Source organism: Castanea sativa, chromosome 4, assembly GCF_040712315.1.
Source record: "Castanea sativa cultivar Marrone di Chiusa Pesio chromosome 4, ASM4071231v1".
In the NCBI taxonomy this organism is placed as follows: Eukaryota; Viridiplantae; Streptophyta; class Magnoliopsida; order Fagales; family Fagaceae; genus Castanea; species Castanea sativa.
Window position 1 is genome coordinate 47,516,090 of NC_134016.1, and position 18,311 is coordinate 47,534,400.

An 18,311-nucleotide genomic window follows, 5' to 3' on the forward strand; every position below is an offset into this window, starting at 1 on the left:
TATAACGGTCCTTCAGCTTCTCAAAGTGTGGATAGAAGTAGGATCCAGCAAATTTAATAGCTGACATATAAACTTGAGATTTCTTAATTTTGTTTGAATAAGTTAGAATCAACTTATGAAAAGGCATCAAGTCTTCTAGGCTAAGATTTGTAGGCTCTAATATGAACCTTGAGTATCAACAGGGACATAATGTCTAATGAGGCAATTTGGAAAAATTAAGATGTCATGGTGCATTCATATAAAAAGGACGTCTTTTACTATCATGAGGGAGGACTTTTCTTGTAGATGTCTAACAGTGTAAATAAGAAAATGCTACTGTTATAAGCCTATTCGTATCTGTCCCAAAAAATTACATCAATAATCTGGGAAGTCTAGGGTATGACAAATATAGAGGCAATTGTATTTGCTATAATAGCTACCATGTAGTTCCTTTTTCATGTTAATCAGAAAGTTCTTTGGATATGGAGACCATTTGCTCCTTTATCAATGCAAAGCCTTTCATTTAAGTATAATATTGTCTCTCCAAAATTTTTTTTCTTTTAAAGATCTTTCATCTAGTGCTCCATGACCCATTAGGCTGCTTTAACCAAAAAAACAGTCTGAAGATATTTCATTGAGCTTGTTCAGTTTCTCTTCCTCCAATGCGCACATTGTGTGAAGGCTTATTTTCTTACATGTAATCATAACATAAATTTTTTGCTTATGTGCAGTTTGGCAAGCTTTTTTACATCATTGATAGGTGCTCTATGTGTTGTTGTAAGTCTTTTTTATTTGACAAATAATTATTTTATTGATTGTTCATTTTGTACAATTTAAATAAGTTTTGATCTCAGAGTTCCATTATCATTTCTGCATTATGTCAAATTCTGGTTCTTGTATTTCCTACCTTTTCCTTTATTATGTGATTGTCATATTTCTAAACCTGTTTTTAATTGTTTTATGGCAAATCTGATTTAGACCCCTGTGTTGTTGTTGAATTCTCTCCAAAAAAATCATTTCAAGAGCTTTTATATAGTGCTTCATCAGACTCACTAGAGATTAGACTGCTTCAATAATAAATAAATAAAAATTGAAGACATTGCAATAGACTTGTTCAGTGTTTTCCCCTATTGCATTGTCTGAAAGATTTTTTTTTTTTTTTTTTTTTTTTATGTGTAACCATATTGTAAATTTTTTGCTTATGTGCAGTTTGGTAAGCTTTTTTACATCATTAATCAGTACTCTGTGTTGTTTTAAGTCTTTTCCATGTGACAAATAATTATTTTATTGATTTTTCATTTTTGTACAATTTGAATATGTTCGCATATCAAAGTTCCCATATCTTTTCTGCATTATCTCAAATTCTGCTACTGGTGTGTTCTACTTTTTCCTTTATCAAGTGATTTATTTCTAAGTATTTTTTCAATTGCTTTATGATAAATCTGATTTGTACCCCTATGTTGTAGTAGTATTGTCTCTCCAAAATTTGATTTAGGAGGTCAAGGCTTGTGCTTATGGCCTAAGTGGAACTTGGATGCATTGAGAAACTCACTTGATTTTAAGATATAAGAAAGAATTTTTGGGGTATGAACATAGGTTATTTGATCTCTCTCGCTCTCTCTCATATCATGAATCTAACATCTATTCCATCAAAAAAAAAAAAAAAGACATAACATTTATTAGATTGCTATTTTCTTTTTCTTGGTCATTTAAATTCTGTTAGCCTTTATGGTTTACTTCTTTGACCTTTTTATCATGCTCTGGTCCTTCCACTCTAACCTCTAGTCTGGGTTTAAGTTCTGTCTATAAGGTTGAATTTTGTACTTCAATTAAATGATATAAGTATACAGAGTCTGATATGGCCAGAGTGGCAGGAGGTTTTGTAGAGAATTCATTAACCATGGAGACCATGATTCAATAGTCAAATATGAGCAGTTGGGTTAAGTGGGTTAATTCTGATCCACCTTCAACCATATTGCACCTGGTGGTGCAATGTTGGGAACTTGAGGTAACCCTTCTTTCTAAACTTTCCTTCCAAGTGGAAAGTTGATGGTCTTCTCAAGAAGAGAGTGAGAGCTTCTTTAATGCATGATCATGTGATGTAGTTTAGCTTGGTTATCGGAAGAGAATAAAATTTGAAGTTGATTTGGAATAAATGCGTACGTCGCTATCATCTTGTAGTTCTTTTGCAATAAGCTTGTTGTGAGTAGTCCTCTTGTCAAGCGGAGGATTAGGTGCAATGCAGCAGTATGTCCTCATGTTTGTGTAATACTTTTTATTTTTAACTTTTTAAATAATAATTGCCCCAAAAAATCTAGGATTTATCTTTGCTTATTTTTAATGATTAAATGTGATTATTGAAGAAAAAAGAATGGTAGGGACAAGGTTGGATTTAGGAGTTTCCTTATGGACTTGGCTTCTGTCCAGTGGCATGGCCACTGGACAGAAGCTGCACCCTTTCCTTACTATGTAGAGTGGGAACATAGCTGGATTTATATTAGATGATCAGCTCCTTTTAAATTTCTTTATGGTTTAACTTTACTGTGCAGGAGCAGCCTGGCTTTGGCAGACAACTTTGCAAATGAAAATCTAAAGTGGCATGGAACTTGTTTTATTTGTAAATCTAGAGATTGGTGAAAGGAGCTGGTTGTTAGCATTGGCTTGGTACTACTGCTATTCCTCAAGGATTAATTTATCACGGAGTCAAAAATTCTCTTTCTTATTTAATAGGAAAGAAATTGCTTTCCCTTTGCTTTATATAAAGTTTGAAAATCAATCAGAATGCATCAGCTTTAGCCAGCAGCCTGCTACACTCCAAAAATAAGCGTGTACCTAGGAAAGTGTGAATCAGTGCGGAAAGACATTGGTTGTCAAAAAAAAAAAAAAAACTGCATGCTACTACAGAAATAGCCCTATTTTAGTGGGAAAACGGAGAAAAACGTCAACACTTGTATGATGTTGCATTATTTTACATAAATACCTTTTCAGCAAAGTTTATCATCTCCATATTTTTTTAAGCATTTTCTCCTTGTGATTTCTTTCCCTTCGCATGACTTCATTGTTTTATCCTTATCTTTTGATTTTTTTTTTTTTTTTTTTTCATTTCTTTCCTTCTCCTTCACGGCTGCATGCCGTGAAGATCTGGATGGCACCATTTTTTTTTTTTCGTTTCATTTGACTTTTTGAACTTTGAACCCACACAAAATTTCCCCCAACTTTGAACTCACATTAGCGCCACGGAAGTCAATTTACAGTGGAGTTTTGGTAGTCCAGATCTGGATGCGGTTGATTTTGATTTGCTTGCGGAGACCTTCATTTCAAGCACCATTTAAAAGAAATTTAGGAGTTGTTTGAAAGAGAAGTTTGAAATAGAATTTTTGTAATTTTTTAAAATACTTGTGTACAATTTTGTTTAAAAAATAAAAATAAAAATCTAAAATGCTAAACTAAACAAGCGGTTAATGATTTCTCTTTCTTCAATAAAGTTGCTAGACGTGTAAAAAATTTATTATTAAATTCCTACTTTACGGGTGCTGCACATGCACCCGTTAACAAGAGTATTTTACTATTTTCACAATGGACGTCCACTCTTCTCAGCTCCCGTGTTTGGGCCACCAACTATTTTGAGCCCGAAATGATAGAAATTTTTTATTTCAAAAAATCAAATATACATGATATTAAACTAGACCAAACATATGTAGGCCAGACATATCTATTGTGTTTTAGCTAATTCAACTGGTAAAGTTTTTAATAATTGAATAAGAGATTTGGGATTCCAGCTAGCTCAACTGGTAAAATCTCTGGTGATTGAATCTCCGTCTACACCAAAAACTGATTGGTGTCTAAGTCTGATGATAAAAAACTATCATAAAAAGTAGATGCTATAAGTTGAAACTCCCTCTAAAAAAACTAGAACAAACATCTGGCCATTGGGTGGACCATCAGCAAACAACATAGACATGTTGCGAAATCCATAAAAGAATTAGAAAGCACCTTCACTAAGTCCCAACTAACACGTTGTGCAATTCAGCCAAAAAAAAAAAAAAACTATACACGTTGGGCATCATTTAGACATTGACATTCCTCAAGCCATTTTATTGCACTCTCAAATATGACTTTTGGATGGAGCTGGACCCTCTCAAGTATTTTGGGCCACCAACTATGAAATTGTATTCTTTAAAAAAGAGTTAATCAGACTACAAATAGTATTTTCACAGTAGCCTATCATATAGTCTTCTTGGCCTCAAAACAACAACTAACATTCAATTTCTTCACTCCCATTCCCATTCTCTCTCAAAAATCCATTAAAAAAAAACCTCTTATTTTAATTTTCATTCACTCTCCTTTGCCTAATTTCATCAAGCTTTCTTTCTCCTCTTCCTTTTAGATCTTCTCAAACGTACCATTTCACTATGGCTATTTTGACAAACAAACAAGCCTCCTCTTCCTCCATCACCCACCAATACATATATGATGTGGTTTCCCCCTCCACCTCTATGGTCGTTGTACAGGGTAACCACTTGATATACACCAGTTTCATAATTAAATTTCCTCACAGTGTGTCCTGAAGTTTTCTGCAAATTTGTGGTATAGATCCCCATTGCATAATCACTCCACACCTTACCTTGAGAGCGATCAGAAGTAATTTCTTTATGTCGATCATGGAAATATGCAACAAGTTTGCATCAAGTGAACTCAACCATTGCAGCAATGGGCAAATTGCGGGCACCTTTAAGTACCCCATTAAAGCACTCAGAGATATTGGTTGTCATTACCCTGTAACGTCTTCCACCATCATGTGATTGGGTCCATTTCTCCACATCCTCACTTATTAGATATGTGTATGGCATATAGCATTCAAGATGGAGATCATTAGGGTCTACACTCCTCAATGCATTAATCTCGACATCCTTAATAGTTTGCATTATGAACTTAAATTTAGCTTCATGAGTCGCATATCCAGCTTTCAAGGCCAATGCCTTTAGAGTCGGGTCATCAAAGTGTGTGTTGAAATTTCTAGCAACATGTCGAAGGCAATATCGGTGATGTACCCGTAACTTTCCATCATCACCTATAGGCCACTCTGCAATGGCGCATTTGATACCTTTATGTCGATCAGAAATAATGCAAATGCCCTCGTCAGGTATCACATGCCCTATCGAATTCCTGAGACACTCTAAAAATCACCCCCAACTAGCTCCTGACTCCTTGTCCACAACAGTAAAGGCGAGAGGCAAAACCTTTTGGTTAGCATCGGTTGCCATTGCAATCATCAACACTCCTTGATATTTACTATACAAATGAGTCCTATCAATACTGATCACTGGCCTGCAATATCTGAATGCAGCAATGCATGGAGCGAATGCCCAAAATACATAGCGCAGTAACGCAGTACCATCTATGGGGCTAGGTATGGTCCAATAGGTGTACTGGGTACCCGAATCCTGATCCAAGTATGCCAACAACTTTCGCAACCTTTGGTAAGACTCCTCTCAATCTCCAAATATCTTAGCAATTGTCTTTTGTTTTGTATCTCGTATCTTATAGTAAGAGAGCTTATGATTATACTTAGTATCTATGAGGCCCCAGAGCTCATCAATATGAGTAGTGTGATTTTGTTGCAATTTTCTCACAATTTTTGATGCAACAAAATTAGAATCCATCATTTTACCGTCTTTTCGCAGGACAAAGGGTATACAACTGTGTGGACCCACATAAGATGTGACCATCCACAGACCATTTAATTTAGCCTTCATGAATGCCTCAACGTACCACTTGCAGTTGGTGTCAATGCATGCGGCGCACAATTTAGTTTTGGTCGACCTCCGGATTATAAAATTTCTATTATCTTTTGCTGAGTATATTATCAATGCACGCTTCACCACCTCTTTATTTGCAAAAGTCAACCCTTTATTAAAATGCATCCCATCTTCTCAAGTAGAAACAAATGGTATCTGAAGACGTGAAGGATCAACCATATTTTTCCAAGTATCTGCGGAGAATGACTCGGCAGGAGGTGTGTAGGCAGTGGTCGTATTTGTAACATGCTGGACGCCAATATCATCGTCCGCATCACCTTCATCATGGCACTCCATATTTTTCTCTTCAAAATTGGAAGCAAGTTCATGGTCATCCACATCCTTCTTAAAGTCGCCTCGCTCAATCCTCTCTTCGTACTCATCCATATCATTGAGATTTTCATCATTATTTGCAAAATGATCTTCGTCCTCCACCCCTAAATATGTCTCTTGAGGTTGAAGTGTTTCACCAGTATTGGCAGCATAATCTTGAGATGGGAATGTGTAACCTCTCATTGTAGTGCATTCATCGTCTAAGGCTGTAAATTGCAAAGATATAGTTGTTTGTTGCAACTTCTTGACATCAACTTCTGCGAGCGGCTCAGAACTTACGTACAACTCAGCAGCATTTACTTGGGGCATTTTATGGATCCTATTAAACATGACATTTACATGTTTATCTTCTTTGATCACCATGTACTTGTAATTTATCCGTTCATGAAGGACTTCTTGTGGGTAACGATAAATAATATTTATGTCATAACAAGTAGGGCTCAAACTCAGTTCTTTCATTATTTTCATCTTCAAATCATTCAATGTCTTCAACTTACGACGTATCATCATGTAATAGCATTCGATACTTAGCCCTTGAAATGAGAATCCGTCAATCTATTTAGGATTGAAAAGGGGTCCACCGTAGTATACATTTATGTCAATATTTTTCAGAGATTGTGAACCTATTAGAGCCAAGGGTAATATGTTAGTGACATATTTTAACACAATTACAAAACATTTTTATGTACTCAAAGTACAAAAATTACAACTTCTTACATCAAACACACCCCACATTTGCATATACTCACTCCACATCACATACAAACACACTCAATCATTATCATTTCATACTCAAACAAATAAAAAAACTAAAGACAACACTTACCCCCACTACAAAATTTCAAATCATTCTAACAAAAAAATAATGAGAAATATTAAACCAAACAACAACAAAAATAGCCATGATAAAAGCCTAACAATACAAATATTTTTTTAAATATTTTTTACTTCTTATAAAAAAAAAAAAAAAAAACCTAGCATATATACACTAACTTGTTACATCATATGCATGTACAAACCCCACATTAGCATATATACTCAATCATTACCATTTGTTTCTAAACAAAAAAAAAAATCATTAATCATACTCAAATAAAAAAAAAAAAAACTAAACACACAAATCTTCAAATCATTCTATCAAAAATATAAAGAAAAATAACAAACCAAACAAAAAAACTCATGATACATACCCATAAAAAACCTAACATTACATATATGTAACTAACAACTACCCATAAAAAAACCCTAACATTACATATATGTAACTAACAACTATTCAAAAAAAAAAAAAAAAAAACTAACAACTAGAGAGAGTGTATAAAAACCTTACTTGACATGAGAATGTGTGGCATTATCTCATTACTATTCTGCATTATCTCAAATTCTGCTACTGGTGTGTTCTACTTTTTCCTTTATCAAGTGATTTATTTCTAAGTATTTTTTCAATTGCTTTATGACAAATCTGATTTGTACCCCTATGTTGTAGTAGTATTGTCTCTCCAAAATTTGATTCAGGAGGTCAAGGCCTGTGCTTATGGCCTAAGTGGAACTTGGATGCATTGAGAAACTTACTTGATTTTAAGATAAGAAAGAATTTTTGGGGTATTAACATAGATTATATGATCTCTCTCGCTCTCTCTCATATCATGACTCTAACATCTATTCCATCAAAAAAAAAAAAGACTTAACATTTATTAGATTGCTATTTTCTTTTTCTTGGTCATTTAAATTCTGTTAGCCTCTATGGTTTACTTCTTTGACCTTTTTATCATCCTCTGGTCCTTCCACTTTAAACTCTAATCTGGGTTTAAGTTCTTTGTGTTTAAGGTTGAATTTTGTACTTCAATTAAATGATATAAGTATACGGAGTTTGATATGGCCAGAGTGGTAGGAGGTTTTGCAGAGCATTCATTAACCATGGAGACCATGATTCAATAGTCAAATATGAGCAGTTGGGTTAAGTGGGTTAATTATGATCCACCTTCAACCATATTGCACTTGGTGGTGCAATGTTGGGAACTTGAGGTAACCCTTCTTTCTAAACTTTCCTTCCAAGTGGAAAGTTGATGGTCTTCTCAAGAAGATAGTGATAGCTTCTTTAATGCATGATCATGTGATGTAGCTTAGCTTGGTTACCGAAAGAGAATAAAATTTGAAGTTGATTTGGAATAAATGTGTACATCGCAATCATCTTGTAGTTCGTTCGCGATAAGCTTGTTGTGAGCAGTCCTCTTATCAAGCGCAGGATTAGGTGCAATGCAGCGGTATGTCCTCATGTTCTTGTAATACTTTTTATTTTTAACTTTTTAAATAATAATTGCCCCAAAAAATCTAGGATTTATCTTTGCTTATTTTTAATGATTAAATGTGATTATTGAAGAAAAAAGAATGGTAGGGACAAGGTTGGATTTAGGAGTTTCCTTACTATGTAGAGTGGGAACATAGCTGGATTTATATTAGATGATCAGCTCCTTCTAAATTTCTTTGTGGTTTAAATCTACTGTGCAGGAGCAGCCTGGCTTTGGCAGACAACTTTGCAAATGAAAATCTAAAGTGGCATGGAACTTGTTTTATTTGTAAATCTAGAGATTGGTGAAAGGTACTCGCTGGTTGTTAGCATTGGCTTGGTTCTACTGCTATTAGTCTTTCCATTACAGGAGGCCTTTTTAAATGTGGTAGAAATAGGGTGCTGGTGATTTTGTTCCTCACAAGTAGCACAGCTGTATCGAATTTTTTGCTCAGGAAAGAGCATATTGGTTGGACTCGTATTGGTTGGAATAGACTATTATAACGTTCATTGGAAGTATCAGCAGCAGGTTGACAAGTTTTTGCATCAAACAGGAAGATAAGAGGTTGTCTTTTGAGCAACAGTCACACAAAGATGAAAGCTTGACTGCTTGTTTCTTTTTTTTTCCACTGGTTTTGGTTGGATTATGTACCTGGATTTTTCCATGTAATTTTTGATAGTACTCACAGAACAGTAGATTTACTTTTTTGGAGTTCGGTTGGCTCTAAATATGTTTATGGAGTTTATGTGAGATGCAATTGCTTATTCTGAGTAGTCGTCTAATCAAGTAGAGGCTTTGCCTACCCAAAAAAAAATCCAAGCTAGCTTAATAGTTGCAGTTCTTATAATAGTTGATGACTGAATTTGAAGCAATGACTCAACCCATGAGAACATAGTGCTATTTGATTGGTGAGAACCCTCTGCCATTTGAAGGAAATTGGAAGGAAATTGCCACGGAGTCAAAGATTCTCTTTCTTATTTAATTGGAAGGAAATTGCTTTTCCTTTGCTTTGGAAATGAGTCAGAACCCTACACTCCAAAAATAAGCATTTACCTAAGAAAGTGTGAAAGTGAATGGAAAGACCTTGGTTACCAACAACCAGTCTTCTCAGCTTCCGCATTTGGGCCACCAGCTACGAATATTATTTTCACAGTAGACTATTATAGTCTTCTTGGCCTCAAAACAACAACTAGCATTCAATTTCTTCCCTCTGCCATTCCCATTCTCTCTCAAAAATCCATTCAAAAAATCCTCTTATTTTAATTTTCATTCACTTTTCTTTGCCTAATTTCATCAAGCTTTCTTTCTCTTCTTCCTTTTTAGATCTTCTCAAACGTACCATTTCACTATGGCTTTTCTGACAAACAAACAAGCCTCCTCTTCCTCCATCTCCCACCAATACATATATGATGTGTTCTTGAGTTTCAGAGGGGAAGATACCCGCATGGATTTTACGAGCCATTTGAATGGCTTTTTGAAGTTGAAGGGTATTCACACTTTTATCGATGATGAACTCCCAAGGGGAGAAGAAATTTCTACTGAACTTCTCGAAGCTATTAGAAGTTCAAGGAGTTCCATAATTGTATTCTCTGAGAACTATGCATCTTCTAGATGGTGCTTGGATGAACTTGTCGAAATTCTTAAGTGTAGGGAGAATGGTCAAATGGTGCTACCGGTGTTTTATAAGGTGGATCCCTCAGAAGTACGTAACCAAAAGGGAAAATTTGGAGAAGCTTTAGCAAAACATGAAGTAAATAATATAAAGAAGGTGCAAAGATGGAGGGAAGCTCTAAACAAAGCTGGTAGCATATCTGGTTTGACCTACAAGGACGGGTATTTAATTACTACCCTTTCACTTTTTTTATTTATTTATTTTATTGTTATAATTTTCAATTGTGTCTAGTCACTAAATTTTAAGTAAATTAACACTAGTTACCACTAATTTTTTTCATTGATGGCTTTAATTTTTTTTTTTTGGGTCAAATTTTGAAAGTATTAATTTTTAATTGTTAATCTAGTTGCTACAAAGATCAATGACAGAAACATAAGAATAAACAACCAAGATAATCTTACTAATTAATTAGGACTTTCTTTTGCAGTATTTAGAAAGTTTTTGAAAAAGTACTTAATAATTTTGTAAAAACATCAAAAGTAGGTCCCTAATAACTTGTTTCCTCACATATATAAAATTTATGTAATTTACTTTTTTTTTGTTTGAGGGTGTAATTTACTTTTATTAACAACTAGTGTTATGCATGTGTGATGCAAGGTATAATAAAAAATCATATTTAAACTAAAGAAAATACTTCAATAATATTGTTAAAAGTGAATTATAAATTAGATAATAAAAATTTACTTAAGTTACATGGTGAATACACACCATGTAAAACCAAGTTTAACATTGATTATAAAAATCATTTAAAATAAATAATGAAACGCGTTCTAAATTTCTTGAAATTTATAATTGACTTTTTATCAAAATATTATTTTATACTTTTAAATATTTTGTACTATGGTTTTACTTAAAAGTAAACTATGTTAATAATTTTAATTTATTTATAATAAGTGAAAATGTGGAATTATATTATGCGACATAGTGCAAACATGACTTGTATAATTAAACTTTTATTATTAAACCAAAAATTTGTGGTAGGCCATTAGCATAATATAAAATAAATAATGAAATTTCTCTCAAAATTTGAAAAACTCTTTGGAGTAGAATTCTAATTGGGTAACTTTTATTTAAATTTTTTGAAACATTGACAATAGAGTTCACTTGGAGCAACTATGAAATTGTTATAATTTACTTATAATACACCAAATGATCTAAAGAGAAAAAAAAAAGAAAAAGAAAAAAAAATATAAACCAAATAAATAAAGAGGAGGGCATCCACTTAGCACAACTACAATATATGATACAATTTTTATTAGTATATAGCATATGGTATGATATAATTTGGACATAAATTATAAAATTTACTTTATTGCAAATTTTTTGGTGACAATTCTTACTTGATTGATTATTTTAAAAATTTTATATAGTGTACTAAAGGTTTTATAATTTCACTAACAACATAAATTATACAATTTAGTTTTTAATTTATAATTAACCTTTTTTTATGGAAATTAACCAAAAATTTTAAAGGCATAGGAACTTGGCTCAACGAGAGTATGTCACATGTTGTAACCACAACTTTTAGGGTTTCAACTTTTGTTATATTCGAGTTGTTGATTTGCACAATGTGCATAAATGTTTTATAAAAAGGTAATATGAATATACCTATTATAATCAGTAAAAAATTTCTCTATTATCAAATAAAAAAAAAAAATTTATCGAGAACTTAAAAGGTAAAGCATAAAAATAACCGTTTCCATATATTATTTACAATATAGTTAGCTATGTTAGAAATTTGACAAATTTTCTCAATATCCAAACTTTATCTCCCTAATATCAAATCCACGGAAAATGTATCTAAAAAATTTATAAGTTAGACAAAAACATAAAAAAAAAAAAATGAAACAACTACTTTCAGGACCTAAAATACATCAAAACCTTGATTAAGGGGAAAAAAAAGTCACCTCTAATACCTAAAATGTAGAAAACTTATCTCAAAATTTTATAAATAAAATAATGTAAATAGCATAAAAAATTTTCCAAAACCAAACCCTTACAAAAACATGATTCAAAACCTAAAAGGAACAAGTGAATTATTAGGTACAAAAACCAAAGAGTATAAAACCAATTAAATTCAAAATTATATATATATATATATATATATATATATATATATATATATATATATATCTAATACCATGTAATCTCTTCTAAAAACAATGTATAATTTGAACCGTATAATTGTGATTTTTTAAAACTGTACGCTTATATATGCACGGGATACACACTAGTTAATAATTAAAGCTAACAAAAGCTACAGTAATTGAGGCCATTTTTAAGTATTGTGGCCATTTTGAGTGTGTATGTATTGTAATTTGTAATTATTTAACGAATTTTATTCTCTACTTTTAGTTACCACCTTAGTCTCTTGTTTTAATCTTACCAAAAACCAAATATGGATCAAATAATAATGGAGGGAGAAGTATAGTTCACAATGAGAAGAGGAAAGGTTAAAAAAAATGTAATGCTAGAATTTAAGAGATAATGCAGGTAAAAATTGATTAAAAAATTATAGAGATATAACATTTTTTTATTTTTTTCTTGTGAGGGAATATAGAGATATAAGTTGAGAAGTCATATATTGCCAAAAGATATATAGTTTTATTATGAAGTTACAATGAGGTTAGAGGATGTGTAAAGTCATGGTGTACTATTGAATATATCAATATTGTAAATATATATATATATATATATATATATATATATATATATATATATATATATATAATGGTGGCGTTGTTGATAATATGGTTTAACATGAGTGTAGCAAAATTATTTTCTATGCTTTGACTTTTATATATTATTATTATATAGATATAGATATAGATATAGATTATATGATATTTTAGTTGTAGTGCACAAACGAAATATCATGACCTTAGTCCTTGTTCATGTATTTCTATTTTCTATTCTAACTTTTACATACTTTTTGTTGTGTAAATGACAGTTGCAGCTGCTGTCAATTTGAATTTATTGAAGAAATTTTTAAAGAGATCTCAAGTGCTCAATTAAATCACATGAAATTATCTGTTGCAAAATGTCTTGTTGGAATAGACACTCGTGTAAATGAAGTCATAAATCGGTGTTTAGATATTAAATCAAATGATGTCCGCATTGTAGGGATCTTTGGCCTTCCTGGAGTGGGTAAGACAACAATTGCAAAAGTTATTTTTAACAAAATTCATTATTGTTTTGATGGAAGCAGCTTTCTAGATAATGTTAGTGAAAAATCAAGGACAAATGATGGCGTAATTCAATTACAAGAGACACTTTGTTATGAGATCTTAGGGTATCAAAATTTGAAGGCGGGGAGTCTATCTAAAGGAATCAATGTGACAATTGAAAGACTTCATCATAAAAGGATTCTTATGGTTCTTGATAATGTTGAAAAATTGGATGAGATAGAATTTTTTCTTGAAAATGATTGGTTTGCTTCTGGAAGTAGAATCATTATAACCACAAGAGACAAACACTTGCTTGATACTCTTACAAAAAATATTCATGTAATGTACTACGAGGTGAAGGAGTTAAATAAACATGAAGCTCATATACTCTTTTGTCACGAGGCCTTTGGAAGAAACATTTTCAAGGAAGATTATTCAGAACTGGTCAACCAATTTATAGATTATGCCAAAGGTCTTCCATTAGTTCTAAAAATAATTGGCGCAGATTTGTATGGAAGTAAGAAACATGAATGGAAAAGTGCGCTAGACAAATACAAAAGAATTCCCAAGGGAAACATTCAAAAAACACTCAAAATAAGCTATGATGGATTGGAACAAACTCAACAGGACATTTTTCTTGATATTGCCTGTTTTTTTAAAGGATTCTGCAAAGATCAGGTTGTAGATATACTAAGAAACATCTATTTCTATGAACCAGATTATGATATTGCCAGACTTATTGATAAGTGTCTTATAATTGTTACTAAAGATAACAAACTATTGATGCATGACTTGATTCAACAAATGGGTGAAGAAATTGTTCGACAAGAATCCCCAAATGTGATCGAGAAGCGTAGTAGGCTATTGTGTTATGATGATGCTCCTGAAATATCATTTGAAAATATGGTATGAGTTGTTTTGACTTACTTTTTTCTATTTTTTTACTAGGGGACTTAGTTATTTTTATTCCTTTTATTTTTTTAATGTTTAAGAAAATATAATTTCATGAGCGTGGCTTTTGTTTAAAGTTTAACAATCTATTATTTTTTGGTGAATTATTTTTACATTGTGTTTTACTTAATGTTTTGTTCAATTAGGGGTCAAATGAAATTCAAGGCATAGCATTGTGCTTCACTAAACCAAAAAACATGATGTTGAATCTTGAAAAGATGAAGAATCTCAGATATTTGAAAGTTTGCAATGTAAATTGTGAAGGCCTTATATCTCTTCCCAATGGGTTGAGGTTACTTGATTGGAATGAATTTCCTTTATCTTCCTTACCATCAGCCTTCGAGCCTAAAAACCTCGTTGTACTCAATATGCGACAAAGCCACATAAAATTGGACGAGCATTTCGAGGTATGATCATTAGCATTTATAAATTCTTATTAGGATCTTGTTAATGAGTGCTCTTAGGGATCAAGTTAAGGTGCTTTTTTTTTTTGTGGTTAAAACTAAGCCATGCATTTAATACGAAATTAAATAATATTTCTATACATTTCCGATGAACAAAATCAATTTGTGCACTTAAAAAAAGAGTAATGTTACATGCACTACAAGTTTTACTATATTGAATGTACAAATTGATTAAATTGATGTGTTACCAATCATAAAGAGATAATTCAAATATTTATTTATGAGTTAGTTGAAGCCTAACATTTACGTTCATTATTACGTTAGTTTGTAAATTTTATTTTGTAATAATTGTAGTATCTTTAGCATTAAAAAAAATGTTTACAATAATTTGTAATTGAACATGGAGTATTTCTTAATCTATCCTCTTAGCGTATCATATTAATTTTTTTTTTCTTTTTACTAATAAATTTCAAAAAAATATTTCTTCTTTCTACAGAGGTGTCGATTCGAAACATTGATACATATGGATTTGTCATTTTGTAAAAATATTACAAAGGTACCCGACTTATCACTGATTTCCCCAAACATAAAGGAATTGGACCTTTGTGCATGCATAAATTTAGTTGAGGTTCATCAGTCCGTTGGACTTCTTGAAGAGCTTGAACTCTGTAATCTCGGCGGATGCCAAAATCTTAGAATTATACCAAGAAACCTCAAGTTGAAATCTCTAAAAGTGTTTTATTTCGACGGTTGTGAAATTCTTGAGCAAGGAACGGAAGCGTTGTTTTCATCAATAGGATATCTCATTGCCCTTCAGACGTTATATATAAGTTTAAAAAACGTGAAAGAGGTTCCAAGTAGCATCGATAATTTAAAAAATCTTAGCTATCTCTGTATGGAAGATTGTGACAATTTTCCAAAAGCCATGGATACTCCTGATTGTTTCCCCAAATTAGAAATTTTAGGTTTCCGTTACAGCAACATTACTACCCTCCCTGAAATCAATATCAGATTTCCGAAATTGAAAAGGCTTTACTTTTACCGCTGCTGGAACCTTCGGGAAATTCCAATGCCTCCACCACATCTAGGAGATTTATACATAGAAGGGTGCGGTTCCTTGGATTCACAATCAAGAAGAAGATTACTGAGTCAGGTCTCTCCCTTTCTCATAGAAAGAAACGATTTTGTTTTACTTTCCCAAATATAAGATATTACTAAATTTGCTAAACTGAAGTTTCTTAAATTTGCATCAGCTTGGAGAAATGTTTGGGCTTCCACAAAATATGGTATGTTCAAGGGGATCATTGCATCAGGACTCTGTTCTTGAAAAGTGTGGGGCATCTGACCTTGCTGATGATGGATTTCAGTTTAACCTTGTCCTTCCAGGAACTAAGATTCCAAAGTGGTTCAACCATCTAAGTGTTGGAAGCTCCGTATCATTCTCAGTCAGTTCGGAATCTCTAGCATTTTTTTTCTGCGTTGCTTTAAAAGTAGAACTGAAGGATATTGTGGCAAATCGATATGAAGGTTTTCGTTCTTCTGTCTACATTTTCTTCAATGGTTATAAAAAAGAGTTAGTTTCAAGAGGATTTTGGTTAGATTCATTATCTTTTATGTGGTTTTACTATAGAGGCAATAGCTCATTTGACGGCATAGTTTTAGAGGATTGCAACAACGTTGAGCTTCTATTTGAAGTTCCAAATTATGATCCAAAAAAGGCAAAAATTACAATAGAAAGGTGTGGGGCCCATGTAGCATGCATCTGTCCTTCTCGGAATCCTACTGTAGATAAGATGGCCTGCATAAGAATTCATGAAAGTTTAAGAGTGTCCTTTGATGAAAACTTAAAAATGTTTTTACGTAGAGTCGCTACTCAAAACCTCATCAGATTCTCAAAAACCCATTGCCCTCTATGTGAAATAGCTGAAGATTCCCTTTTACATCTATTTCAATGTTGTCCCTATGCCAAAGGAGTGTGGTATGGTGGTAGATGGGGTTTTCGTGTCGAAATGATCCGAGCTCAAACTATAATGGAATTTGTTGAACGTATAATTGACCCCCCAAGTGAGTTACTCGCAGAAAGAATCACCAAAGATGAGTTCACGCTACATGCAGCAGTGGCAATGAAAATCCTTTGGATGGCACGAGAGAAAGCTTTGGTTTCAAACACTAAACCCACCATAAACCAATTAGTCCATTGTCTCAACAAACAATATGACTTTTACTTGAGACCATTCACCAAAGTGCAAAACAAGGGAAGTGCTTGGACCAAACCACTTGATCAATTGGTGAAGCTTAATTTCGATGCATCATGTGATCAAAACAATGTAGGCTTGGCTGTGCTTCTCAAAGATCAAGACGGGAATGGGAGAGCTATTGGACGTGGCATAAACATCAACAGCAAGATGAGAATGCCATTGGCCAAGGAGGAGCGCAAATTGTGGTAGAGGGTACAAAGGTAAGCATCCCATGTATTTGATAAAATGTTACTATAGGCTGAATGAATGAACTCGCCTCTTTCTTTTCTAGAGAGGAGTTTCAGTGTGTGTGTGTGTGTGTGTGTGTGTGTGTGTGTGTGTATAGATATGGTAAGGATTAAACAATTGGATTGCTATTTCTCTTTCTTTTTTGTAGTCGGATGAATCTCCTCTAGAGATACTCTTTATTTTGTTAGCTTGTTGTTGAGTAGTTATCTTTTAGATTGCTCTGTTTGAATTGTAGAAAACTTCATTGTAAATCCAGCTTGCAAGCCAAATTCTGCTTTGGCTTTGGTTTCTTCTTCATTTGGTAATCTGGTTAGATCAGGAATATTTGGGGCTTTTTCTTAGGAAGTACATTCTCTCATTGCTTCTTTACCGAGCCAAATTTTGTTAGCTTCATCTCATGTGCTGTCCACTGGCTGTTTTGTGAGTGCAGATTTGTTTGTGGCTGAGTCCATTGTTTCACGAGCAGAAGATTCATGATCCAGGGTGTGATCAGCCATCAAACACTTTGTAGAATATGCCAAATGTCAGATTAACAGCTAGGGGCAGACCTTCTGGAATTGCCACTATTGATTGTGACTGCTTCAGTGACATGCATGATCAGCTATCCTGCGCTTCATCTCTAATACTTTGAGTTTAAAATATGTCTGAGTAAGAAGATTTAGAGTATCAAAGCAACAAATGTTCTCTCATTTCATCTATTAAAAATTGCATGCTGTGGTTTTTTCAGTTTAATTTTCTATTCGTTTCTTTTTACATAATGTCTATGATTTCAACCAACATCAATGGATAGTGGTTAGCTTAAAAAAATATTGTTGCTTTAAGTCATACTTAAGTATAACCAGTTGGTAAAATATGGTCAAGATTAAACAATTGGATTGCTATTTCTCTTCATTTTTTGTGGTAAGATGAATCTCCTCTAGAGATACTCTTTATTTTGCTAGCTTGTTGTTGAGTATTTATCTTTTAGATTGTTTTGAATTGCAAAAAACTTCATTGTAAATCCAGCTTGCCAGCCAAATTCTGCTTTGGCTTTGGCTTCTTCTTCATTTGGAAATCTGGTTAGATCAAGAGCATTTGATGCTTTTTCTTGTGAAGTACATTCTCTCATTGCTTCTTTACCAAGCTAAACTCTGTTAGCTTCATCTCATGTGCTGTTAGGTGCCTATTTTGTGAGTGCAGATTTTTTTGTGGCTGAGTCCATTGTGTCATGAGCAGAAGATTCATGAACCAGGT

At 33.0% G+C, this 18,311-nt stretch overlaps 1 protein-coding gene and 1 long non-coding RNA gene across 2 annotated transcripts in view; both read left to right on the forward strand.

Moving 5' to 3' along the window:
* The window catches only part of LOC142633049 (disease resistance protein RML1A-like), a 44,843-nt gene extending 27,804 nt beyond the window's left edge, over nucleotides 1–17,039 (forward strand). The window contains exons 4-5 of the mRNA XM_075807330.1: nucleotides 15,089–15,745; nucleotides 15,846–17,039. Of these exons, the coding sequence (XP_075663445.1) occupies nucleotides 15,089–15,745; nucleotides 15,846–17,039 (1,851 nt within the window). The remainder of the gene's footprint in view (nucleotides 1–15,088; nucleotides 15,746–15,845) is intronic.
* On the forward strand, nucleotides 8,381–9,168 carry LOC142631335 (uncharacterized). The gene is made up of 2 exons (XR_012843598.1): nucleotides 8,381–8,709; nucleotides 8,796–9,168. It is a non-coding gene; the product is annotated as an uncharacterized LOC142631335 (long non-coding RNA).
* Nucleotides 17,040–18,311: the final 1,272 nt, after the last annotated feature.